The sequence below is a fragment of the Centruroides sculpturatus genome, unplaced genomic scaffold (assembly GCF_000671375.1).
Source record: "Centruroides sculpturatus isolate CEXI.00-Female unplaced genomic scaffold, Cexi_2.0 scaffold110, whole genome shotgun sequence".
Taxonomy (NCBI): domain Eukaryota; kingdom Metazoa; phylum Arthropoda; class Arachnida; order Scorpiones; family Buthidae; genus Centruroides; species Centruroides sculpturatus.
Genome location: NW_019384339.1, coordinates 270,960 through 298,731, shown reverse-complemented (window position 1 = coordinate 298,731; position 27,772 = coordinate 270,960). Strand labels below are relative to the sequence as shown.

At 31.5% G+C, this 27,772-nt stretch overlaps 2 protein-coding genes across 3 annotated transcripts; one reads left to right on the top strand and one right to left on the bottom strand.

The window, feature by feature from the left end:
* Positions 1–367: 367 nt before the first annotated feature.
* LOC111633303 (cysteine protease ATG4B-like) lies at positions 368–18,104 on the top strand. Its single transcript, XM_023377844.1, has 9 exons — positions 368–836; positions 913–985; positions 4,723–4,802; positions 5,162–5,421; positions 6,565–6,643; positions 10,879–11,015; positions 11,093–11,149; positions 16,742–16,847; positions 17,764–18,104. The coding sequence occupies exons 2-9, from the start codon at positions 918–920 to the stop codon at positions 17,808–17,810; spliced, it is 834 nt and encodes a 277-aa protein (XP_023233612.1). The 5' UTR covers positions 368–836; positions 913–917; the 3' UTR covers positions 17,811–18,104.
* Positions 18,105–20,491: 2,387 nt separating this feature from the next.
* LOC111633287 (cyclin-dependent kinase 2-interacting protein-like) lies at positions 20,492–27,056 on the bottom strand. Of its 2 annotated transcripts, XM_023377833.1 has the most exons (7): positions 26,959–27,034; positions 26,310–26,581; positions 26,168–26,224; positions 25,926–26,085; positions 24,537–24,621; positions 21,826–21,943; positions 20,492–20,793 (listed from the first exon to the last, which is right to left on the bottom strand). In XM_023377833.1, exons 3-7 carry the CDS (start codon positions 26,208–26,210, stop codon positions 20,597–20,599), a joined length of 603 nt encoding a protein of 200 aa, XP_023233601.1. In that variant the 5' UTR covers positions 26,211–26,224; positions 26,310–26,581; positions 26,959–27,034; the 3' UTR covers positions 20,492–20,596. The 2 variants fall into 2 exon arrangements, with proteins under 2 accessions (XP_023233601.1, XP_023233594.1); XM_023377826.1 differs by lacking the exon at positions 26,310–26,581 and having other exon boundaries at positions 26,959–27,056.
* Positions 27,057–27,772: the final 716 nt, after the last annotated feature.

Here is a 27,772-nt window from a genome sequence, read left to right as displayed (position 1 = left end):
GAACATCCTGTATTATAATCAAAAATATATTTGAAATTCTTGATATAAACCTTCCATATAAATTTTTGATAAATAAATATCACAAACTAAATATATATTAGTATTCCATTATCTCTGTTTATCTTACCAAATTTTATATTTAGCATTTAATATTTTACTAATTTAACAGAGTGTAAATAAAGTTTTTTATGTTTACAAATTATTTGATTTATTTAATCTTTTTAAAAATTTATTATTTTGTTTCAGTTCAATTCTGTGCAAATATTTATTAAAAGAAAAATTAAAATATTATATTTATTCAGATTTGAATATGCAAATAATCATTTTATTAGAATTTTATGCTGTATTATTAATTACTGATTAATGAGATTAAAATTTTCAGGCCATATTTTTTTATTTTGCTCTTTTTGCCCTTTGGGCATTAATAGGACCTTTTTTTTCTTTACCCTGTCATGGGTTTGGCTAGTCCACAATAGGAGTGGTTAAGTTAGGTTAGAGGAAGGAGAGGCCTGATAAATCTGGGATAGACCACCCACAAAAAATTCCAGGGGATTTTGATTGCTCGGATGAGATGCCCTTGCTCCCTGGAATTGTAAGCTGGCACGTTAACCATCTCAACCATTCGGCCATTAAGAAAAATATGATTTGAAGAGCCACTTATTTAAAAAATACTATTTTATATGGATTAATTTGAAGAATTATAGCTGTTTTAATTATAATAAACATTAATATTTCAGATTGGCTATGGAAAGCAGAAGAGAAAAATTCTCTATATTGTCAAATATTAAAATTATTTCAAGATAGAAAAAATAGTCTATATTCCATCCATCAAATTGGTATTATATACATAAAATTATATTTATCCTAACTTTTTAAATATTATCCTAATAAATTTTTAACTTGAATTTATAGCTCAGATGGGTGTATCCGAAGGTAAAAATATTGGCGAATGGTTCGGACCAAATACGGTCGCTCACGTTTTAAAGTAAGTAATCAGGAAAAGAATATTAAAAAGTTATTTAATTTTATTTATTGCTTGTGTAAATTTGTTGAAATGATTTAGAGATTTCTTTAGAAAAAGTCTGGTTAAAATGGATGTAAAATTGTATACAAAATGGATAGGAACACATTTTCTTACAAAGAACTTTTGCCATCACATTTTTAACCTCTACCTCTCTGTCTTAACACAGCATGGTAGGTTTATTTATGATAAAGGCATGCATAATCATCGCTAAATTTCCTCCTGAAAGTGATCTAGTAGTTTGTGTCCTCAAGACATCACTTTTTCGGTCGTTTTGATATTTTGCAAATGCAGTTTTTTTTTTTTTTTTTGTTAAATGATATTGTTGACATGTAAGGACAAATGAAAAACTAACTAAAATTTTTTCATAAAAATACATCATTGACATTCACAATAAATATTAATGAAAAACAATGTTTGTTATCTATTTAAATGATTGTACTAAAATAATGCAAGAAACATTAAGACAATATCCACTAGTGCCATATACAAACATCGCTAAACCCGATATATAACATAGCTACACACCATCGGCATTCGGTTGGTGTATAACTAACTAGTGCCATATACCAACCGACAAGATGAATTGCAGTAGAACTAATTTATGGTTAAAAAACACATTAAAAATCATTTTATTATTAGTTTTTCTTTTTTTTTTTTTTTTTTTTTTTTTTTTTTTTTTTTTTTTTTTTGTTTTGTTAATCTTGCTGCAAATAGCTGAATTCTAATTTTGAAAATAATGAAAATAGTTGCAAATACCAAAATTTTTTGCATTTCACTATGAATATGTGAAATGCAAAAATATGGAATTTACCCTATTATTAAATTGAATGATTTGCATTTATTGGATAGGATGGCTGTATTTAACATAACTATTGGCAATATGATCAAAGACAAGTATTTTGGTATTCACTAAATACTTATGACACGGCCAGATGTATATTTAAAGAAAGCAGAAATTGTTTTGACTCCTGATGTCTGTAGCATCAAATCAATAATGCTATTGTAATACATACTATATTTATGATATTTGGGTGCATTGGCATTAAATGATGAAAGCGGCTGCACCCCTATTATCAGTAAAATTGTTCATGAATTGTCTATGGAAGATTTCCCATAATGGTGCAATTTTGCCAATGAATTTTACATCAATGTTTGAATGAAGTGTTTGAGCAGAGTGTTGTTTTTGGATGAGGTATCATTTACCAGAGATGGCTTCTTTTGTCATAAAGTCATGTTTAGGCATAACACAATCCCAATGCTAGATTTGTACACACTCACTGTCTGCAGTTTACAAATGAGCAAGTATTATTGGTGATCAGTGGATCAGGCATTACCTCCTGCCACTGTGTTTGAACAGACAGATTTATGGGATATTTTTTGGAAGAGATTGTTGAGCTGTTGAAAATGTGCCACTTATTGTACTGTACATCACCAAATATGGATGTAACGTGATGGAATACCACTCCCCATGTACTGGAATTTCTGAATCTCATAAATTCTGGACAATAGTTTAGAAGAAGTCCTGTTGAATGGCCAGCTTGCTCCTTGCTCAATGCCTCTTGATTACTTCCTTTGATATATATCAAAAAGCCTTGTCTATGAGACACTAGTGGATGACCCAGATTATTTGCTGCGTGCAGCAGGATCCAGAAGATGCCTGAGATATTTGAGAGAGTTTGCCAATTTCATTTGACAATACACTATCTACATTCAATATGGTGATCTCTAATTCAAATACCTTTTGTAAGTGCATTTAATAATCTTTATTTACTTAATCTTAATTTGTATAAAATTTAATATTTTATTGATACATTGTTCACAATGTTACTTATATTCAAAGACTTGCACTAACTCAGGATTACTTCTGACATTGGTTCCTAATCAAAATTTGCTCTATTCAGACTCCTCTATGTTCTACTTAAGTTTGTCAGTAACCTTTTGAGTCACCCTGTATAATACCATAATTGAACTTTTTATCTACCATTTACCATTAAAAATATACATTTTTTATTATTAATTAATTTGAATTTAGCATTTCTATTTTGTATTGTAATGAATGAACATGCCTGTCAGATATAGAAGAGCAGGACAATAAGTTCTTGACCTGATCTATTTAAATAGTATATTCATCAGAAATGGATGATGCAACACAACAAAATAAAATTTTTACAGTACTTTTACTGAAAACAAAGAGTAGGTTTTGCCCAGGCAAAGTTGCAAAGACAAAGTTGACATACACCAACCAGAAAACCATGACAAAATTAAATAAACTGAAGTCAAACAGGCCAAATACCCACCTTTTCTCTTGAGTTATCTTCTTCAGATTACCATCTCTTCCCCATTTGAAAAAAAACACCCAAAAGGAAGACACAGGCTATGGAGGTATGATTGGAGGATCAAAGTTCTAAATGTTTTAATGAGATAAAAACATTGGCACATTGTTACAAGAAGTGCATCAAGAGCAGGGAGGAATAATAATATGGTTATTTACGTGAGGTGTTTGCTTTAGTGTTAGGCCAAGGATTTAATGGCCTGTCTATGTATAATTGGGCTACAATTTGAAAAAATTTTAGACCTATAAATTCTCACTCTCGTCTGTCTGTTTGTCTGTCCAAGAATGGAGTTAGACAGATGAAAAGCCAGATAAGACATGGAAAGCTTAGGGGCAGGAGGACTCGATTAAGTGTATATGAACTTCCAGTTTGAACCGGAAGTCACGTAATTTCAATTCAAAAATGTTCCCCTATAAGGACTTGGATAGATGACCAGCACAACTCTGGAAAAGTATGAGAGAGACTACTAATTTGAGATTGAGAGCATATATTTTAAATTAAATAAGTTAAAAATATGGTAAAAAGTTGCAGCCCAGCGTTGTCTCAATAATTTTTGCTTATTTTCTTCCAGAAACAAATGAAAGCTGTTTCTGAAAGAAANAGTTCTAAATGTTTTAATGAGATAAAAACATTGGCACATTGCTACAAGAAGTGCATCAAGAGCAGGGAGGAATAATAATATGGTTATTTACATGAGGTGTTTGCTTTAGTGTTAGGCCAAGGATTTAATGGCCTGTCTATGTATAATTGGGCTACAATTTTAAAAAATTTTAGACCTATAAATTCTCACTCTCATTTGTCTGTCTGTTTGTCTGTCCAAGAATGGAGTAAGACAGATGAAAAGCCAGATAAGACATGGAAAGCTTAGGGGCAGGAGGACCCTATTAAGTGTATATGAACTTCCAGTTTGAACCAGAAGTCACATAATTTCAATTCAAAAATGTTCCCCTATAAGGACTTGGATAGATGACCAGCACAACTCTGGAAAAGTATGAGAGAGACTACTAATTTGAGATGGAGAGCATATATTTTAAATTAAATAAGTTAAAAATATGGTAAAAAGTTGCAGGCGTTGTGATCTTGTCACAATAAATAATTGCTTGTTGTTCTCAAACTGTTCTGGAGTTCCAGATTTGCAACATAATATGTATTCAGTTACTTGTAATGTAATCTTACTTCTTTATATTCTTTTCAGCATATAGTTTTTAGATGATAAGGAGAATAATTTTCAAAAGTGCTCCATAAATTATTCAAATTTGGACTCTTGGAACAAAATCCATTAATTTTATTTGTAATTCTTTAACTGAAATTGTGAAATAAACAGATTTAATCATAATTTTTATTTGAATTTTGTGATATTTATAGGAAACTGGTTGTTTATGATGATTGGAGTTCTGTTAAAATACACGTGGCAATGGATAATGTTGTGATTATTAACGATATCAGTAAGTTTATATTTCTAACAATGCTGTACTTGAGTGAATACAAAACATTTCAAAATTTTATTTTCAATGATTAAATAAGCATTTCTTTCCAATTACGTGACTATGTGAGAATTGTTACAAAAGCTTTTATATGTAAGTCGTCAAATATTTTGTAGGACATTTTATTTTACATCTGTGATTGTCAATAACAGAAAGAAGCTGTATACAATGATAAACAGGTAGATAAAATTTTGTTAATTGTGTAAGAAGGTTTGTATTTAAGCAAGTACAGTAAATCTCTTGATGATAAAATTACTATTAATTGTTCTTCTTAATGTATTCAGTCTTTAAATCATTGTTTATTTTTATTTATAATGAAGAAACTCTATGCAAAACCCATCCAAAGATTTCAAATTCGGTTACACAAGACATCAACAAAGGTGTCGTTCGTTCAAGATACATGGGAGGAAGCAATGACGAGAACAAAATTAATTCTGTTCCATTTAACGATACCAAAACGTACTTAAATAATTCGTCTATGCAAAAGAATTCTATTGTAGAATGGTATCCATTACTTATGTTCATTCCGTTACGATTGGGCTTGTTCGAAATAAATCCTATATATTTTAACGCACTCAAGGTTAGTAAAGTATTTATAAAGTTCTAGCAGTTAAGTAGAAGTTTAAAAATAATTTATTAGTTTGTAATTTTCTTTTCTAAATAGTGAGCAAAACATTTCACTATTACTATTAACTAGTTGAGTATTTTGAAAAGTTGCTATAATCAAAGACAAGTGTACAAAAACTACTGATAAGAATTACATGTCGGAGCATACAAATATTATTTTTAATATATAATCATTGTAGAACAATACCGTTTGAGCATTGAAAACAATGATAAATAAGAAACTTTAAGCAATCAGTTACTTTATTAGAGAAAAAAATCATAAATAGATGTACTAACTAAATGTTTTTGGGTACAATGACCCATTTTTGAAATACGGGTATGCTCGGTGATGAGGATATGTTTCAAGAAGTTTGTCGTTAAGTAAATATCATGGAGTAACATACAGTCTACTACTTGTGTAGGCTATACATAACAGAACTTGTTAATTGAAATTGCATTTTTGTTATGATTTTAACCATATTTATCTATGAGTTTTTCCAGAATTGGAATTTCTTTTATAAAATTACAAGAAAAATGATGACAGTTGCCTTATGATTTTTGATATCTGCAGTTAAAGTTTAAAATAGTTACACATTTTTGGTAAAGTTTGATTTTAAATGTCAGATTTAATATAATAGGAAATACTTGGCAAAATAATTGAATAAATCAAAGTAATTTGACCAATTATTTTAACTAAAAATTAAATTTTAAAATATTTGTAGCAGTGTTTTAAAAATTTTCCTAAACTTATTATTATTATTATTATTATTTTTTTTTTTAATGTTTCAGGCTTCATTCTCAATGAATAGTTCTCTGGGTATTATCGGAGGAAGACCAAATCACGCACTCTATTTTATTGGGACCGTCGGNGGATTAATCATTTTTACATTACTTCTTATGGGAAAGGTTGGTTTGGTATACGTCCAATTCAGTATAAGTCCAAACATCAGGAATGGATTAAAGTCGTATACCGAGGTTCCACTGTACTTGGAAAAATAATTGAATAAATCAAAGTAATTTGACCAATTATTTTAACTAAAATTAAATTTTAAAATATTTGTAGCAGTGTTTTAAAAATTTTCCTAAACTTATTATTATTATTTTTTTAATGTTTCAGGCTTCATTCTCAATGAATAGTTCTCTGGGTATTATCGGAGGAAGACCAAATCACGCACTCTATTTTATTGGGACCGTCGGTTCGTATTAATGTTGTTTTTCTCAAGTTTTTGCTAACAATTAAGCGTAAACTTCAATTACTTTTCCTTTTTCAATTTCTTATTCAAATTAAATGTAAAATATTTTATAAATGGATAGAGTTTTGTATATTTGTTAATATTTGTTTAGTTTAACTGTGTTTTTCACTGGTTACCATAGATACCTTTTAACGGACTGTAAGGAGAGGCAATAATATCGACTACAAAATTAATTTTATATGAGATGCAATAAGAGTTTTTTTATATAAACAATGGCTGGCAGACATTTTATGCACTAGCAGTTGTATTTTTGTTCTGACAGGTGCTTGGAATGAATGGACTTGGTCTATTATTTCCAAAGTTTATTATAATAGAAGGTCGTTAGTATTTTATTTATTTTATTGGTAAAAAATGGCATACATTCTACATTTACATTATAATTTCACAATTGTTTTAAATTTGTTCGTACATTGACACTTCTTTGCCTTAATGAATGAACCAGTGTAATTTACTACTACAACTATAGTTCATCATATAGAGATCAAATGAAATTTATTTTGAAATATCATATATTTGTTGCAGATAATATCAATTTAATAAAAAGTAAAATACATCAGGATACAAGTCCAATTCTGCCAGCCCTTTTCTACAAAGAAATATTATATTTTTAATTGTGTTGGAATTGTCACCTGTGAACATTTTAAACTGTTTTACATATTTGTGCAGAAGCATAGCCTCTAAAGAAAGGTTGTCTCTGCGATGGAAATACAGTCAACTCCCCTATAACATGGTAGATATGTTCCATTCTTTATGAATCTATTTTGTATGAGTCTTTGCCAATCACAGCCCGGCACGTATGCACTTTACGGACTACGGCTGTTTGAAAGGTTTTCTTCCATAAAATTAATCAATTCCTAGACTAATTCAACTCAACATTTCCAAAATACGTATATTTTTTGGGAATAATCCGTACAAACTATGCTATAAACAAAAAATTGTAGCATTACTTACCAAGTGTGCACTGTTCGACATCGCCATTGCTTAAGCTTTTTTTTTGTCGCGGAGCAGCGCACCAAACAGCGGGCACGATNTAAACTATGCTATAAACAAAAAATTATAGTATTACTTACCGAGTGTGTATTGTTCGACTACGCCGTTGCTTAAAGCTGGTTTTCATCGCGGAACAGCACACGAAACGACGGCCGCAATTTCTGACAACGAATTTTTCGCATAAAAATAACTTGACCTTTGGAGACATCATTAATATAAATAATTTTTATGGCCGTTGAATAAGAGGTGTTTCTTTCACAAGAAATGTATAAAATTAGTGCTGTATTAGACTTACGGTACCTAATTTACATACTGTACAGACAATAATAAACTCAATTTATTGCCTAAAATCTTCGTAGCGTGGCGCCACGCTAGACGGCGGAAATTACATATATTAAATTATAATAAAGTTACAATAAGTTAATATATAATTATATATACAGTATATAATTTATATATAATACTGTACAGACGATAGTAAACTCAATTTACCCGCCTAAACTCTCCGTAGTGTGGTGCTGGATGGCGGAAAGTAGTTCGGCTGCCTGATGACGTTTTACAGAATTATAGTTTTTTTTACCATGTTTGTATGGATACTGTTGCAATTTTTTCGCCATCATATAGGAATCCAAACTATAGGAACCCGTGTTATAGGGGGGTCAACTGTAGTTGTTCCTGGTGATTGAACATGACAAGCAAAATTGGACTAGTATCCAGATGTATTTTACTTTTTATTAAATTGTAATTCTGCCAGACCTTTTCTAAAAGAAAGACAATATCAATGTTAAATTTTTAATTTGAGAAGTACAGACAACGAGAGAATTTAAACAAAATCTGAGATTTGTACTTTATTCTTATACAAGAGTTTTCCAAAAAGTATTGTTTTTTTATTAATAGTGAAAAGGAATACGTGTGTGATCACAACAGGTATTTGTGAAGTTGTTTGCTTTTTGCAAGCAAAGGGGGCTTTGCTGAGCGATGTTTGTTGTGAACTAGTTACTATGTATGACAAAAAAGCATGTGTATGTTTGGTGCAATGAATTTAAAGCAGAAGTGCTCTCACTGGATACCCCAACAATTGTCAGAACAGTATAAGACAAGGAGACAACCATAATAAATTTCAACAAAAATGTTTAATGAAATTGACAAATGTTTTCAGCCTAGTTAATAAGCTAGCTTCGGATCAAACATTTAAAACCTATTGAATTCGATATTCAAATATTGGAATTCTAATATATAGGTATTCTAACATTAAAATGTCAAATTCTATAAGTTTGTGATATTTGTCTTGAAGCTGCCTACGATGAATGTTTGTGGCCTTGATTAATTTCATTAAATGTTGTTGCTGGAATTTATTACAGGTTGTCTCCTTGTCTTGTAATGTTAAAAACTTTCTGTAAACTGGAAGATATAAGTAATTGTCAGAAAAGCATAAGACACCATTTGTGGGAATTTGTCTGAAGAATCTGTCATTACAGTGACAAAGATGAAAATTTTCTTGCTTGTACAGTCACAGGAAAACTATGAGTTAAATCACTTTACCTTGGAGAGCAAACAAGACTTCACAATCTGTGGTGCACAAAAAAAAATTAAAAACTTCCCTCTGTCCAAAAAGTCATAGCATACTGTTGACTTCTAATTTGTCCAACATTGCACAATAATAGAAAGAAGTCCAACATTTGACAGAAATGACCAGGACTTCTAACTAGCGGTGTTATTTTGTCGCATTGTAATCACCAAGAAACTCTTTCACGTCTTCCCCGCAACCCAGACTTTCACCTTTGGATTTCCACTCATTTGGCTCTCTTAAGGAAAACTCTTTTCATAAAACATTTTGCAATGGATGAGAAAATTTATCGGTTGGTTGGTTCAATATGAGGTTACCAAGTATGGGCAAGGACTTCTTCAATACTGTTATCGATGAAGTGATCGATTATAACAATAAATATGCTGACTTCATAGCAAAGTAGAAAGTTGAGACTAAGTTGAACTAGTATTAAAAATCCTTGGAAAAAATGGCTTGTTATTTTACCTTTTCAGAATACTCTTGTATTTTCCCATATTAAGTTTTCGATTAAATATATATCTGACTCTTATTTATTGGTAGCACCAACAATATTAGATCAGATATTGTACTTCTGATATGAAATATTGCATTTTGATGAATCAATGTACAAAATAAAATATATTTTTAAGGCATGCTTCATTCTTCTTCCTTTGACATTTTCTGTAGCGTTTCTGCTTTTTCTTGATCCAGCACTGTTTTATGGCTTAATGCCAATCCTCTATTTGTTTTTAATTTGGATTTGGTCAAAAATGCTGGATTAAGACATTATTATCTAGAAATTTCCATACTGTCCGCAATTAGAATACAGTTTGATTTCCTTGTTATTTAACTTTGATGAGAATTGATGTGTTTGGTGAAGGTAATTGTTTGCCTATAGTTATGATCTGTAATAAATTATACAAGTGAATGACCAATATTATATGATTATATCTAAATTAATTAACAGCTCTGCTACCCGGAACTCCATCCATACTGGCAATACATTTGCATGTTTAGCGAGAGTTGTGAATTTGACTCCCACTTTGGGCCGTTCTTTTTTCCCAGAATATTTGAATTAAAAATTGATTAATTTCTAATTATAAAATTTAATTTAATTGTATGTTAGCAGCCTAACTGCTTACTTCCAGTCAAATTGATTTGTATCTACGAGTGATTATTAAATTAGCTGTAATATAAATCTGTTAAAAAAACTATTTTATGTTCTACGTTGATTGCAAAAAATGATTAGAATAAAATAACTGAATAATTATTTTTCCATAACATCTAGTTCACAGAAGGTGCACATGATGAAAGTGCTTACATTTAAGACTAATTTAATAATCACTCATAGATATACGACTGAATTACAAACAAATATGTAACAGTTCTAAGCCGATTTAACCACTCGTAAAATGATATCTCCCTGTCAACTATTTTCAGGCTGCCCTGTATATTTATTAATAAGTAGTCTTCAAATTTGAATGTTTCTATTACTGACAAGTTAATCAAAATTTATGATATTTTTAAAGATTATAATAGCAAAAAAGAAACTATTGCTCTTTTTGAAGATTTAAAAATTCCAGGTTCAAAGAATGAATACTTTCTAAAGAATTGAAATTTAATATCTTTGAAATTATTTTAGGTGAAGAACTAGTATTTTTGGACCCTCACACCACTCAGCCCACGGTCGATCTCGACGAGAGTATGAATGACGAAAGTTATCACTGCGGCTATTCAGGGAGAATGAATTTAAATCAGTTGGATCCTTCTATTAGTTTGGTATAACTCTTAATTAATATTGAAAAAATAAAAAATTTCTCACGAAACGTCTATTAAATTAATAAATTAATTTTCAGTGTTTTTTCTGTAATACCGAAGCAGAATTTGACAAATGGTGCAACCAGTCAAAACAGGTAATATGAATAATAATATCTTCAGTTGATAAGGAACACATTACGAAACTTTAATCAAATCTGTTTCTATTAGTAAGAGTTTATATTTAACGAATCTAAGTGCAGTAAAACCTCTTAATCTTGAATCCCTCCTTAACTTGAAATAGATTGTTGGACTTGGCAAACACCCTCTGTGATAAGTAGAAAAATACATTATAGGTTGTAAGCAGGTCCTATAATGTATAAATGCGACAGCCGCTAAGTTCTGCAAATATTTTTGGTGCATTATCTAGTAAAGTGGATTTAATACAATTAATAACATAGCCTGTTTCACTTGAAATGGACTGTGTTATTGGCTTGCTTATCCAGCTGTATTAAAGCTGCGCGAGAAGTTTGCCAATTTAGTGGAAACATCAAAATTTGATGTAATGTATTTTGAAAAATTTAATTTTTGAATAAATTCAGTGTAGCATAGAGAAGTAATTTTGTGATTAAATAAATATCATGAATTTAAGTACAGTAGAGCGTCGTTTATCCGAAACATCGGTTAACTGAAAGCATTCCAGTCGGCAAATTTAAATTTTTGCTAGTGCTGTGGCACTGCAATCTTTGGCTACTCCAATATTTTTTTTGTTGGTGTGTGTGTTTTAGCTGGCGGCACTGGCACTTTTGTGTGGTGTTTTTCTGAGGACAGTGTGTGGTGCTGAATTGAACGTTTTTGATACTAGATCAACTTCTAAAGTATATTTTTTTTGGTTTTTATATTTTTCAATATATTTATTTTGTTTGTAAAAAATAAAGAAATAATTTTTAACGATACAATAGCCACGATTATTGTTTTAAAAAGTTTACATTAGGCTTAACATCAACGAAAATTCAACGCAAAGCGACACACAATGGAGAAAAATTTCAACATGGAATAGGTTAATATATTTTTTCGTACATAATCGGTTATCCGAACAACTCCAATCCCCAATTGATTCGGATAAACGACGCTCTACTATATATCATTATTACAACCTGATATATATCACAGAGTTATGTCCCTCATTCTACTTCTTTGCCTGAATCAAAATTTTTAATATACAGTAATACCTCGAACTTACACGATAGGTGGGACCGAGCGATAACCGCGTAAGTCGGGGTATAATTTCGCATATAAATACATACAAATAATTTTTAATTGGGGCCAGAGACTAAAAAAAACAATAATTTAGAAAAAAATGTTTAATAAAATCTTAGATAATACATTAATAATAATTATATTATTATACAATTTTTCACATTTACTCAATTATCACATTATAATTTTAACATTGTTTCCATCTCGGGGATAATACTGTGACGTTTACGAATGATGCTTGAATTTAAAAATTGAGCATTTTTTACAACTTTGAGAACTTTTTCTTTACCTTTTATAATTGTTCTGACCATCGATTCCGGTAGATCAAACTTCTTTGCCAATTCACAAATTTTCATTTTTGTATCAAAGTCTTTAATAATGTTAACTTTACATTCCAAAGATAAAGTTTTTCTTTTCTTGTTGGATGCAGAAGAATCAGTTCTATTTCATTTAGATGACATAGTAGAGTCTCTCAAGTCTCCATAGATATAACAAACACAGAAATAAATTGTAGCTATATGTCAATTCTGTGCGACATGTCCAAACATATAAGCTGAACAATAGTGTGGGGGGAGTGAGTAATCAAGAGTTGTGTGACGCTCAAACAAAAGACAAATTGACAAGATTTGAAAATTGCGTAACTCCAGGTTTGCGTAAGTCGAGATATTACTGTACCACCATATGTAAAAGTAAATAGTTTTTGGTTCTGGACCTTCAGATTCAAGATTTAGAGATTTTGCTATAGTTTCTATAAAAGTTTGTTCAATGAAGTAGGAATAAAGTTCTTTGTTTGTCAATTAGAAAACTCACTTCATCAAAGAAAGAATAAAGCATAGAAAATTTCACCTAATATTAGTTATTGCTTTCCTAATTGTTATATATAACAGAGGGAAGGAAGGTATGGTGATCTGGCAGAAATGATCTCACCCCTCTGATTTTTACATTTTTGGATTTGGGACCTTGAAACATTGAGAAATGATGTGTGTATATGGCATGATTTTGTTCACCCTATTTGAAACTTAATAATTCCCATGCTTTTTGTCGAAAATTTCTGAAATTTTACAGGGAGATTTGTTTATTAGGGAATTGATGCTATTAAATTTTGGTGGTTAAAGGCCAAGAGGGTGGAGAGATAAAAAAAGGTCATGTGTATCTCCAGTAAGTTTGGACTTAATGACAATTTATTCATTATTAGCATTTACAGTTTTTTATAAAACCCATCTTTGCCCTCAAAATTAAGCTTTTTGCCATTTTATAATAATTAAAAATATAAAAAGTTTTTAATAATAAAATATCATAACAGATGGTGCCACACATGCAATTTTTAATGTTGCTGGGAAAGTTAAGCAACTCGCTGGATTTTTTTTTAAAATAAGATCCAAATGAAAGTCCTTGCACAGGAACAATTGTTGCCACAACTATGACACCACACAGTCTGAGCCATGCATTGTCCATCTCAGACATGAGAATCGCTTAGTCTTCCCTTGGAAATATTGGTATCAATTCTCCATTGGCTGTTGAGAGCTTAGTGGTAGACAACTAGTTCCATGACAGTCATTATGACAGACTAATGTAAAGCAGGAAAGCTTTAGCAAATCTAAATGTTTGCTGTTGGCAGTGACCCATAAGGAAGAAAAGATGATCTTGGAGTGAGAGAATAGGGACTAACAAAGTCCTCTATGACCTATGCTTCTATGTAACCCACCCTAATCATCTGGATGAGTCTGGGTGCAGTGAGGCATTAGGAACTACGTTGCTACTTTAGCCCAACTTACATATTATTTTTGGACTAAACTTGTTTCAAAGGCTTGCAACAGTTACTGCTCTCCTTATTAGGGTTAAAGCAAGGCTAGAGACAAATAAACAGGGACTAATTATTTTCATGTGAAGAATATATTGTACAAATATGTATGAAGAGCAATGCCATCTCATAAATGGATTGCTACTGATCCTTCACTTGCAAATGTATTGCCATTTTGGATTTACCAAACAGTCTGATGGCAACTCACCTAAAACTGTACAGAAACTATAAGTCCACAACATTGTGGTGGAAAGTAATTTTATACTTACTCCACACAAATACCTCAATTCTTCTCAATTCATGTAATATGCATTATGGAGGAACTCCTAGAAAACCTCTCTAATCAAGAAATTGTAGCAGCTCGAAGAATCCACATTAAAAGAAATGAAAGCATAACTCTTACATGTCACATTCTATTAATCTTTGTTCCACCTCGTATCCCTATTAACATAAAAATTGCATATCAACTGCCTAGTCTACTCTTATGTTCCAAATTTTATCAGATGTTACAATTGCCAAACATGCTTTACTAAGACAAATTTGTTTAGTAACATGTGTAAACTGTGGGAAAAGCAGTCCATCCCCTTCAACTGTTTGAAGGGTGTAAAGCACTGGTTCCTTCACAACAAATGCATAATGTAATTCTACAAATTCTGCCAGAGTATATGGTACATAACTGATGGACTTAAAGATTTGATACAGAAGTATACACTCATTTGTATATGCTTACAGGAAACAAAAGCTAGGTCTTCAGCACATTCAAAAAGACTGTAAAACCTCCAGTAATGCTTGTGGTGGGTCACAATTCTAGTCTCCCATTGCATCTCAATGAGAAAAATTCTATCAATCACAAATTTACAAGCTATAGCAGTTCTACACTATTATGATCTTATTACAGTGTATTGTATCCTATCAATTCATATGACCAAACTGTAGTAGACCTACGTTTTTATCAAATCCGTAAACCTCTGATAATTTTTGGTGATTTCCACAGTCCCAGCTGGGACAAACTATTTTTTTTCCCAGCTAGGACCATGGTCAAGCAGATATCCGTAGAAATATTCTCAAAACATTAACTATTTGCTCAGCTTATATAACATTGGCATCCTTACATATACTGCTACAGATCTCACTTTAGATACACCACAATAATGACAATTTCCAAGTTATCTTCTGTTATATCAAAGGTTACCAACTGTGTGCAAAGAGCCGAATGGCAAAATTTCACAGACCAGACAGAAATACAATTCCATACTGAATGCAATCAAATAGTCAATGAAGAAACACAGAGGATAGTGATATTATTGTCCAACAGCACAGCATATTATTCCAAGTCAAACATCAAACAAATCTTTCCCACTATTGTCACTTGGCAAGCTCTAAATAGAGCATGACATAAGTTCAGATGTCATCCAACAGACAAGAACTATATAAGCTTATGCCCAGATGGTGTATCAGAGATGGAAAAAATCTTTGATCCATTAGTAAATACATTGAACACAAAAACAGACCAAAGACAATTATGAAAGGGCATCTGTGCCATAAAGGGATATCCAACTACCTAACAAGTTTTGATTTTACTGTTAGGACTATTGCAGATATAGCAAATTGTCTGGATAACTCAAGTACAACAGTATATACCCCTCCCACCAGACTTTTACGATAGTCCATTCAGGAATTAATTACAAGCACAGGAATTACAAACATTACAGATGGTCCGGATACTATCGACCAATTGCCTCAATGATCTGCACAAGCAAAGCAACAGAATGAATAGTCAGTGCCCAATTTACATGGTACCTGAAGAAACATAAAACTCTATCACCTTTACAGGAAGATTTCCAATACCACAGAACAATTTCTACTGTTAGAGACTGATATCCAGGAGATATTCCTTTGCCACTGACATCTAGTCGCCATCATCTTCAATGTCAAAGAGGCATACAATAGAACTTGGCAGCATGATGCACTTGATAACCAGTATGATGGAAGGTTACCTTCTAGGCCAATAACATTTATCAAACCTTCCAAGTACATATTGGTAATTTAGTATTTTGGAAAGAATTATCTTTTTGTGAAAACCTTTTCAACAATAAAATTTTAATTTTGAGTAATTATTAAACTTTGTAAAAATCTTCATTAACACTAATCACAAATGTATCAAATCATTACTATAAATTAATTTCATGCATAATACATCTCCAGGCTGGATTTTATAGTTGGTCCGACTTTGATCTATTGTACTGTTTCCCTTATCTCCTTCACATTTTTTCTTTCCCTCTCATGGGCACTAAATTAGTTACTATAAAAAAATATTTATTATTTATAAATGGTACTAGGTTTTAATAACATACACAACCAACAACTGAATTTTTTATTGGGCCTCTAGCCAAATTACTTGAAATGGCAGCTTTTAGAATATTCTGCAAAAGATGGGCCCGGAACCGGCTCAAACTGTAACACCCACTTTCCATACAGACACATTGCCAGTTATATGGACCTCTTTCTGATCTTTGCTTCCAGATTGATAAGTAATTTGGCTAGAGTAGCTTAACATTAAGTAGCGTAATAAAGGATCTGTCTGTTCATTTGATACTTGTACTAGTTTTTGTATGCCTAACATGGGTTAATGTAAAACAATTTCATGATTGAAATAATCTAATTTTACAATAATTATCAATTAATTTAGTTACTCGTGACTGACCAAGCTCAACCTCTGTTTGAAATTTTTGAAGACAGACCATTACATATATTTTCTCTCTCCGACAATGAATGCGAAGGCGGAGCGGTTAAAGGTAAGTTTGTATTCAATGAAATAGTGAAAAGTTTTGCTTTTGTAATTAATTAGTTTACTGTGTAATTAAATATATTCATCGTTGAAAAAGAAAATAAATACAATGTATTCAAATCTTATTAATTGTTTGTTATATAGCATATTAAGTGTCATTTAGAATGAATAAGAACAGACATAATATGCATCTCTTAGTCCATACAGACATAACAAGTTATGAATATGCCAATATTGCCAAGAACATTGGGTCATTGAGATCAAATAAATTAGATTTAATCTTTGCAGTCATTATTACAAAACTGTATACCTATTGATTAATATAATCAAGGATCAATAATGAAATATTAGGGGAATTGAAACGTTTGAAAGATAAAATGATTTTTTAAATGTTGGAGATTATCAGATTTTAACTTCTGTACATTGTGGGTCTGTGACGTTTTAAAAAGGGCAAGATGTACGTCAATATAGGGGTTGGGTGCGAGATTTAATATGTCACCAACAAAAGAACCAATTTCGGACTCAAAAAATCATCAGAAGAGATGGATGTGCTGACGTCAGAGTAAGGACAGCAAAGGAATTTCTTGCTGCTAAATGGTGTTGCGTTTGGATTCATAGTATGTTGCATTTAATCATTTTTATATAAAAATGAAAACATGCTTGACAAGAATTTTTCCACGCAAGTTTGAATCTTTTAATCTCTGATATTTAATTGGACAAAAAACAATTTTTTAATGTTAAGGAGGAGCCACAAGTGACAAAAGATACTATTAGAAAAATGATTTTGGTATGTTAATGATTCAGACAGATGATTAGAAAATCTGAAACAAAATATTGCTTCAGATCTAATTAATTGTCTAAATACTTTTTTAGTAAAAATTCAAGTTATGAATGTATTTTAACAACAAAATATCTATTTTTAGAAGAAAGAAAATTTGATCCTTCGGACGAAGAATTCGAGCTGTTATGATAATCTGTCAATAAGACGCGAGCGTACAATAAATTTTAACAAAAAGAAAGTATTATCTTAATTCGGAGACCCGTATTTGTACAGAACAAAGTATAAATTTGTGTAATTTCCGTTGATGTTTTTCGGAGAAGAATCGTAATTTTTATTGTTTAAGGCCCTTTATTTGAAAATCAACCATTCATGCATTAAATGTATTTATTAAATGTGTAAATTAATTTTGTTAAATTTGTAAAAATCTATTTTATCGTTTATAATTTTGTAAATCCTGAAAAAAATTTACAACGAGCTTTGTACACAGAGAATATATTATATTAAAATTCAGTTTTTATAACTTGTATATAATTGCTTAATGATTCTATTAAATGTATTAAAACTTCTTTATTCTCAGATTTATTACTATGTTTCTGATTAAAATTTGTAGCAAAATAACTATAGTTATCCCTAAAAGAAGGCAATAGCTAGCTTTTGCCAAACACTGCGAAACGACGAGTAGTCCGGTTGGAGTTAAATACTACCACTAATCATCTGTGCCAACTCTACCCAGAGTCTGGCTAGTCCAGATTAAAAAGAGGAGTATAAATGATGTCTTTATTTTTGACACATTAATCTAAAACAATTTGTTAAAATTACAAGAATTTACATTTTAAAAAATCTTGGATATGTAAAATAACTAGATTATGGAAATGACTTCACTTTCTATGACATGCTAAGAGGGAAATGTAATAGTATAACTTATCGGCAATGAAAAAGTTCTAGAGGTGGCAGCACCTAGCTTTACAAATGCTTTTGCATATGAATTGACACTTACAGGTATGTTTGTTTAGAATGGAACTGAAAGTATACTATGTATAATAGCTTTTGTAGGTAATTCAAGACCCGTGGAAGGTGAGGGAGGAGTGTGTAATGCTGATTACTTAACATTACATGCATTTATTTTCCCATTTAAGAATACAAAAGTTGGTTCTGGATAAGGTATAGCTGAGCAGACTGAACAACTTTACTAAAATAATAAATTTTTCACAATAGCAAAAATACTAAAATGTCTATAAATTGTAGATCTATTTATAAACAAGAATTCTGATTTTGTATTATAGATCAAAATTATAATATATAAACGAACACATTAGTTGCAATAGTGTGTTTAATAGAGTATTAATTTATAATTAATATCTTTCATTTTTAATCTTGATAATCTATTTTCTCTTTACGTCACATCCGTGCTTCCAAACAATTGGGTAGAAATTAGGTTAGACTTTATTTCTTATGTATGGATATATAGATGAAATAACAAGAAAGTATGTAATTGTTAAAAACAAATTTTACAATATTTACCCAGATCTGTATAATAATGCTCCAAATGCACAGTCATTTCCAACATTATTTTTCCCGTATTCTTAATTTTCTCAACAAATGTCACATTTATGTACAGTTTAGATGTGGAAGTAGTGTGACTCGCCGAGGTTTCCTAGAGGCCAGCAATGTCGGCTACTTTGTTTTTGAATTCTCATAGGACATATTTGATGCTTATACGTGGTGTGTTCAAAAATTATCAGACCTTTGGTCGGCAAAAATAAATTTATTGACTTTGAGGTACAAAACCCTAATCCCCTTCAAAGTAGTCTCCTTGGTAATGTATACACTTCTCCCAGCGTTCCTGCCATTGCTGGAAACACTGCTGAAACGCATCTTTTGGAATGGCCATCAGCCGGTCCGTCGGATTCCGCACGATGTCTTCTCTCAACTAAATTCAAGTTCCTTTTAGCGGCATTTTCAGCTTGGGAAATAGCCAAAGGTCACACGGAGCCATGTGGGGAGAGTATGGAACGTGACGAACCACAGGAGTATTGTGTTTGGCGACGAAAGCCCGAATCAGATGCACAGAATGGGCGGATGCATTATCACAATGGAGCTGCCAAGTTTTGATCGACCACAGATCCGGTCGTTTGCGTTGCACTGTATCGGAAAGACGACGAAGGACCTCCTGGTAGTACTCCTTTGTGATGGTTTGGCCTTGTGGTGCGTACTCATGACACACCACCCCACGAGAGTCGAAAAAACCGTCAATATGACCTTTGATATTGCTGCGGACCTGCCGTGCATTTTTTGGCCTCAAGGATCATCCCCGAAAGCCTGCTGAATCTTGCGAATGGTTTACGCTCGGGTATCGCCAAGGTTTTTGGCAAAATTTGATGTAATATCACTGCTCACGTTGTTCACTCATTTTCCAGCTTAGTGGAATCCGACGAGAGCGCACTACGTGACCTCATTCATAGGCCGATTGCCAACGACCGACGCTTCCTGCAGGCGGGAAAAAATTCAGGGCTGTGCATGACTGTCCCCTCCACAACTCCACCGAAGGAGGCCTCTCGCGCATCATTGGTTTACGCGGGAAAAAAAAAGGTCCGATACTTTTTAAACAGACCATGTATGGTAGATAGTACACACCATGCAAAGTAAACATAAGTCGAAAATTTGACCATCTGAAGTTGTGCCAGAATATTTAACTAAAAGTCGTCGGACAAACGAGAAAATCAAAATATCTATTTCTGGATAGAAGACAGAAATTTGGCATTCTTCAGAATATCTAAGAATCCATTTGACAATTCAATAGCAGTAATAAATATTTATAGACAAAAGATTTATTACAAGAGTATAGAGAATCATAAACTACAATAATTTTGTAGAATGGACACACAAGACTCGACTTTTATTTTAAACTTACAGACGCTCGAGATAAGTAGCATATACAAGAATTTTACATTTTATTGCAAGAATAAATATAATCCTCACAGTAAATTTGTTTCTTGTACCATACAATGTAATAATAGTGAAGCTCTGTCAGTAATTTTTGGCAGATGACACCATACAAGTATGAAATATGTCATTTTGTCTTCGTTTTCTAAATGGCAAAAGTGATTCAATATTGCTTTATTTGCAGATAATTGTTCACAATACATCTTCAGTATCTCATTCACGGTGTCGTCTGGAATTTATAAAAAAAAATTTAAAAATTTTAATTTTCTTTCGGAAATGGTACTTAAAAAGTTATATCTAATAAGAACAATATAACTTATAACCAGTATTTGCAAAAATTGAAATTATGGACCTGTAAAATGGATATTTGCAAAAAGATGCAGAAAGTCAAGTCGCGAATAGAACCTAAATTATTTCTAGGGGAGAAAAAAATCTTATGTTTGCATTGGTGTATTATATAAAAATATATACAAAACATTGGAAGAGAGCTACAATTTCTGCTACCTTAATATAAAAAAGATTTTGTTAGTAGTTAAAAAATTAGATCAAAAATAAAACAAAATAGTAATACTGTAATTGATTATCCACACTTTATCGATAGTCTTAAATTTGTACATATTGGGTTTGACATTAATCATTTGGCCAACGGCAAGATTTGTTTCTCTGCTGTCACGCATTTTTTGTTTCTTGGAATCTCTTATGTTTCATCGTGGAACTTCAAGGTCCATTATGGAAAACCCGACTTGAGAAACATTGCTTTACATAACTTTTACCAAGGAATGCAAGGCAAAAAATATTTTGGGGCATTTTTTAAATTAAAATTGTCAAAAGTGTTTTGAAAATGAGCAGTCGTGTATTGCAAAACACTGCTCAATACATTACAAACGATTATAAATATTGTCGTCAGAAATCAAAATAACCTTGAGTGCAAAAATTTTATTTTTAAAAGATGTAAAAATGCCTCAAGAAATTCAGGTACTGCTCCAATAAAAATCTCAATTATTAACACTCACAGGCAAAGAGAATCATATAAATTGTTCGTTTACGTGGAAGAAATTATTACAAATTTACTATCATCATATTTACACAAAAATTGCACGCAAAACTGAAAAATGAAGTCAATAATTTAAATTTAATATCTGACGTATAATTTTATGTAAATTTAATTTAATAAAGCTGTCTGACTCACCTATAAACACTAAATAGCGATGATACACATTTAATAATTTGGGGCAAACAATCTAATTTAGATTAAACTTACAAAATTTTTGTGGCGGCCACGTTTGGAATACCGTCTCTTCGGAATGTCTGTGAAAGCTTAATTCGGAAATGGTCTTAAAGTAATCGGTTATTTCTCTCATCTTACAAAAGATATCGTCCTGCATTTCGAAAGAAATAAATAAAAGTTCTTAGAATATATTATTTCTTTATTGAAGACAATGATATTATCATGATACTATACTACTACATTTAAATTAGAATAAATTGACAACAGGTTCATTACAGAAGCTCCTTAAACATAGTCATTTTTCTTAGACAGAAGACTTACACTTTTCGGCCCTACACTTATTAGGAATTGGGAATCGTCGGTCGTTTTCCCGACAACAGATATACGACTCAAAGATACTAGAGAATTTTTAGTAGTTTCTGTTCTGAGAAAATCAGTTTTAATGGAAATAACTAAATCTTCATCTTTTGTCGATACAATTTATAAAAAAAAAAAAAATAAGGCAATTCCAAAATGGTACTAAGGGCAACAAAAACAAGTAACCTATCTCTGTATTCAACTTCATTAAAAATAAGTTAAGAAGGAACAAAATTTGCTTTTCATTTTATCAGTCAAAAATTTACATCTTTAAAGGTGTAAATAAATTTTGTTCCTTCCTAACAAATATAAATTTTGGTGTTAGAAAATAAGCTTAATGCAAAGAAACATTTGATATTTAGGACTTCATATGCAAGATAAGAGTGAAAAATTTTCTTAATCCTTAAGTTTTAAGGATTAAGAACTCACGTGGCCTGGGACCCAACAAAATTTTACAGAGGAATCACTCACAATAAGATGGCAAAACAGTTTACGGATTTTAATCACTATGGAGTGAGAACTAGGTTCACATGAGATCAAAGCTTGAAGTGCACTAAGTCAGTGTAAATCACAGCAACGATGGCCTTTTCTCATTACATACTTTAAGGCTAGGTAAATAGCCTACAGCTTTGCAGTGAAGATGGAAGAATTTGTTGATATTTGTTCTGCCACGATTTCATCTTGGCAGACAAAGGCTGAGCCTGCGTAGTAATCTGATTTAGATCCATCGGTGTATATAGGAATTAAATTCCTGTCATGATGCTGAATTTCTGCAAAGTGCTGTCTATAGATGTAATCTGGCATAGTTTCTTTGGGGAACTGCTTTAAGCATAAGTCAACATTTATCGCTGGGGTTGACCAAGGTGAAATACTATTAACCTCAACCTGTGAAATGCTTTTTGTGTTCAGGTCAATCGTGCTGCTTACATTCTCCATTCTTATGTCTGCACTGAAAGTTTTTTTAGTGTTAAAACATATTAATAATGTTTTAATAAATACAGTAAATCAAGAATATTGTTTTATAATAAATGAGTTGAAAGTAAAAAAATTAATTGCAAAATTATTATCTTCGAACCTATACTATTTGATGGCTATTTCCGTATGACATGAAAATTTTCAGTTGGATCAAACTATATTGACATTGTCTTTCTTGTTCCTTTGTCCATGCCGTCTAACCTATGATAGAATTGATCGACACGGACAATAGAATGGGAATGATGCAAAAAACATAAACCGATTGCTAAAATTCATGGAAGCCCAGATTTAATATGAAGACATTTAAATCAGATCTAGGCTCTTGTCACAATAATAGGGCAATATATTAGGGTATAGTCATCTTGTCAATATCCATAAATGATCGTGTCAATTTATCATATAGATAAAACATATATCAAATGCAAATAGTTTAAGTAAACAGTTTAATCTTCCAATATGAATTATCTGAATGAATTCCACTAACAGCACTCCTGTTTTGTTCCTAAAGACAGTTGCCATGGCTTTTCTGGCAAACAAAGTTTTCCCATACTTCTTTGGGTTTTTGGTGAATGAGTATTGCCCTATGCCATTCATTCATTGATTTTTTGTTTCTGTATTAATGTACAAGACCCAAGTTTCATCACCCACAATGATCTGATCCACAAAAGCATCACATTCTCTGGCATGACGCTTGTGAAAAGTCAGTGTCAACCCCATCTGCCGTTTCTTACATTCTTTCCAAAAGCAGTTTAGGCACTCACCTGGCACAAAACTTCTGGTAGCTTAAGTAGATCACTTCATGGAGAACTGTGCAAAAGATTTGAGAAAACATACCAGAAACCTCTGAATTGGTGAATTGGCACTTCTCTTAAACCTTTTTGTCAACCTTCTCAGCCAACTCATCTGCTATCACAGTCAGTTGACCACTTCTCTCTTCATTAGAGCCACTACAAAATTTAATAAACTCTTCCTCTTTCCTTTGTCCAGATAAACAGCATAAAGGAGAGTTCTAGTTTTGTGTAGTTTTTTAAATAGCTATCTATATGTTTATAATTTATGTACAGCATCAGCGGAAACTGGTTGTTACGTAGCTACTGTTGGCATCTCTGAATTATGATCAAACTAAGACAAATTATAAAATTATTATTTTGACATTCACAAATAGAAATAAGAAATAACTTACAATTATCATTATAGAAACCTACGGCAATTGTCGTCATCAGATATTGTTGTAAGTCTTTATGATAATGGTTATTTCAAGAGTTAGCAAAAGAAAAGAAAGATAAAAAGGAGAAACAGAAGAAACTGATCCAGGCTGAGAAGGAAAAGAAACATTCTTGCAGAAAGGATAATCAAGACAAAAAATTCATTCAAACCAAAATTCAGTTTACAGAATTTTAATAAGAAATTACCATTTTATCAACAATTTCTTGTAACTGAAGAGAAGAATCTTGAATTTTTACCGTAAGTTTTGTCACGTCTGTTTCCTTTTCGTTCCTGAAATACAAGTATTGAAGTAAAACACACATTTTGAATTTTGATTTATGTTTAATACAAAAATTAATATTGGTTCTTATTGGATTTTGTATTTCATTTTATTTGAAAATTATTATTCTGTATCAGTATCAGTATAAGAATTAAATCTAACTTTGAAAAGGGGATGGACAAGAAAAAATATTATAAATCCTTGCACTAAAGTGTAAAAAACTATAAGTTTATTAAATTTTAAATAAAAAATCTCTCAAAAGCATTAACAACAGTAATGAGAAAAGTTTAGAAATTTATGAATTAATCTACCAAAAGATTGTCGACATATTAGATGACACATCATAATTAAAATGTAGGTTTTAAATTATGGAATATTGTGTATATTCTGTATTTGTTTTGATCAATATTACGAGATGTAGTTGGTCCAAATAGAGGTCCAAAAATGTTTCTCCTTTACTTAAACTGTTGATTTTACTTAAAGTATTGTATAATAGTTACATTTTCTTCTTAATGCTTATAAAATGGTACAAAGTCTCATAGAAGTTCCTCAGACTCTTATAATTGGTTTTCCCAAAAACACAAAAATTTCAAATGCCCTTGTATGAAATATATGTTACAAATCGATCTGTTTACTGTTTTAACTATCAGGTATTGAATTCATATATGTTATAAAATTGATCATTTCATTCCTGGTCTATAGTTATATTATAAAGTATCATCTTGAAAATCCTTCAATTGTATGCATTGTAAGACCACAAATAAAAGGTATAGTTCGCAAAATAAATGTATGTATTTCACATCCAGAAAATCAATAGAATGACTAAAATATAGAATTAACAAAATTTATGGATTATCACAAAAAAACAAATGTAAAAATGATAAAATTCTATACAGTAGAACCCCTCTAGTCTGCCCTCGGATAGTCCGTCACTCCGGTTAATTCGACCGTGGTCGGAGTCGAGAAACTTGTCCCGACTCGTCGGTGACTCACCGTCCGTGCCATTTTTCTGTGTTCATTACAGTATGTGTTTTACATTGTGTGTACATGTACAGTTTTGTGTGTGTTTTCAACATGTCAGGAGTGAAACGTAAACACGTTACTCTTTCATTAAATGAAAAATTAGCAGTGCTACAAAGACTGGACAAAGGGGAAGATTGTTTATTTTACTTTTTTCTGATAATCCGACCTTTTTTGCGTTCCGACCATACCCCCAGTCCCAAAGGTGACAGATTAGAGGGGTTCTACTGTAATTAAAAATCTTAGAATCTGATTGATACTTTTTATACAAACATTTCAAATTAGAATAACTTACAGTATTTGCATTTTTAAATCTTTAATAGTCTTTAAAAAATCGACTCCTTCTATACACAGAGAATTCCAGTTTTGAATAGAATTGTAGAAGTCCACACATAAATCTTTTATTCTTCTTGGGGTTCCTGTTAAATTTCTTACCGGTGATGCACAGAATGATTCTGAAATATATAGTTAACATTTAAATATTTAATTATAGCATGATAATATAATTATCATTAACAATACACATTAATGAAATACCTTCAACATTAGAAAAATCCCCAATCTTGGTTTCTTCGTCCATTTTTTAAAGATTTTCTAAAAAATTGATAATTAATAAGGAAATGTGTTAAAAATATAATTAATAATTGTTTTAATATTATTTGTTTCTAAATGGATTTACAATAATTGAGCTAATGCCTTTTTTGGATATAAAAAAATTATCATTAGACTATGCTTCTTTTTTCCAGTTTTTGACTCTGGCATTTAGGTGTGTTCTTCCATACACATCATGGGTTTGATCAGACCACAATGGAGTCAACCGGCAGTGAGAGACAGGGCTTGACATATTTGGGACAGACCACCCATAAAAAATTCCCAGGGTGGCTTGTCTATATTCAATCTTGGATCCCCAGAGCTGATGCCTTAAGTGCCTCAATTATCTTTATAATTATACTACAAATATAAAATTCAAATAATAAGTTGGATACAAAAAAGCATAAATTTTTAAATATTTGTGTGTGTACCTATTACAATATATTAATTACAACAAGCATTGACTTTTATTATAAATTTTAATATACTATCATTTTAAAATAACATATAAACAAAGAAAAAGTGATATTTTAAAGTAATTTGCAAAGTTTCTTTCTCATTGCAGCTAAACCTTCATCTAAATGTCAAGTATTGATTCTGTAAACATAGTCATTGCGTTTATCTCTGTAATAAGATTTGCATCAGCTCTAAATTATGCTTGATTCACTGCCAGCTCCGTATTTTATGACGACAAGTACCAAGCCCATGAAGTAAGGATAAACTTTTACCATACTTACTAACTTAAAACAATTGCATTCTACGTTCCATACTACACTACACGTGTTGTTGAAATTTTCCACGTGGTCTACGATGCTACACGTACGCCACCTCGTTGTCAAAATATTATTTGATTAATATTATTTTATTATATTTATAGAAGATAATAAAAAGTATGTTTTATTATAATTCTATATTGTTTCATCGCAATAAAAATAATATTTTTATTATATATTATTATGTTGTAATATATTGTATTATATTTTTTTAATATGTGAGGAACAAATGGATGTAACTTGTGAATTCTCCCATTTATTTTAAACATCGGAACCATCAAATTTTACCTGGAAAAAAAAAAACTACTCTCATTAGACGTAAAGTCAGTAAAGGCGTCAAACTCTAGAAATGGGTCCGATTTGGACACCTCAAACATTTCGTGGCGGCCTATCCCGAATCTATTGTACCGAGAAGTCATTATTGTAGTCTACACACAAAATCCTGTCGCGGATGCCATTGTAAGATTTATTCTCTCAACCCAAATTTGAATTAACATTAATTCGGCGTATACTACAAGAAATTTTCGGTTTTCGCTCCTACCGCTCGTTATTTCTCGGTCCCGTTCGCCGATAACTCTCTTCGTTGCTCGCTCCCCAGATGGAAAGAAAAAAGGTGTTTTCCGTCGGCCTTTTAGCCTTTTGTATTCTCTTGTTCCCCCCGCCGGGTTCATCGCCCGCTCCGGGTCTAACGGACGATGAAACATTCGGGAATTCATCAAACAAAGGGCATTGTGTCCGAGATAGGAAAACAATGACGAGCGATGCTTACGGGAATCGC

Coding starts and splice junctions, on each gene's coding strand:
- LOC111633303 (XM_023377844.1), top strand. CDS start 918: ATGGGTGTATCCGAAGGTAAAAATATTGGCGAATGGTTCGGACCAAAT. Junction 5,422..6,564: donor TATATTTTAACGCACTCAAG/GTTAGTAAAGTA, acceptor TTAATGTTTCAG/GCTTCATTCTCAATGAATAG. Junction 11,150..16,741: donor GGTGCAACCAGTCAAAACAG/GTAATATGAATA, acceptor CAATTAATTTAG/TTACTCGTGACTGACCAAGC.
- LOC111633287 (XM_023377826.1), bottom strand. CDS start 26,210: ATGGACGAAGAAACCAAGATTGGGGATTTTTCTAATGTTGAAG. Junction 24,622..25,925: donor GATTTAAAAATGCAAATACT/GTAAGTTATTCT, acceptor CTTGTATTTCAG/GAACGAAAAGGAAACAGACG. Junction 20,794..21,825: donor GTGGCCGCCACAAAAATTTT/GTAAGTTTAATC, acceptor TATAAATTCCAG/ACGACACCGTGAATGAGATA.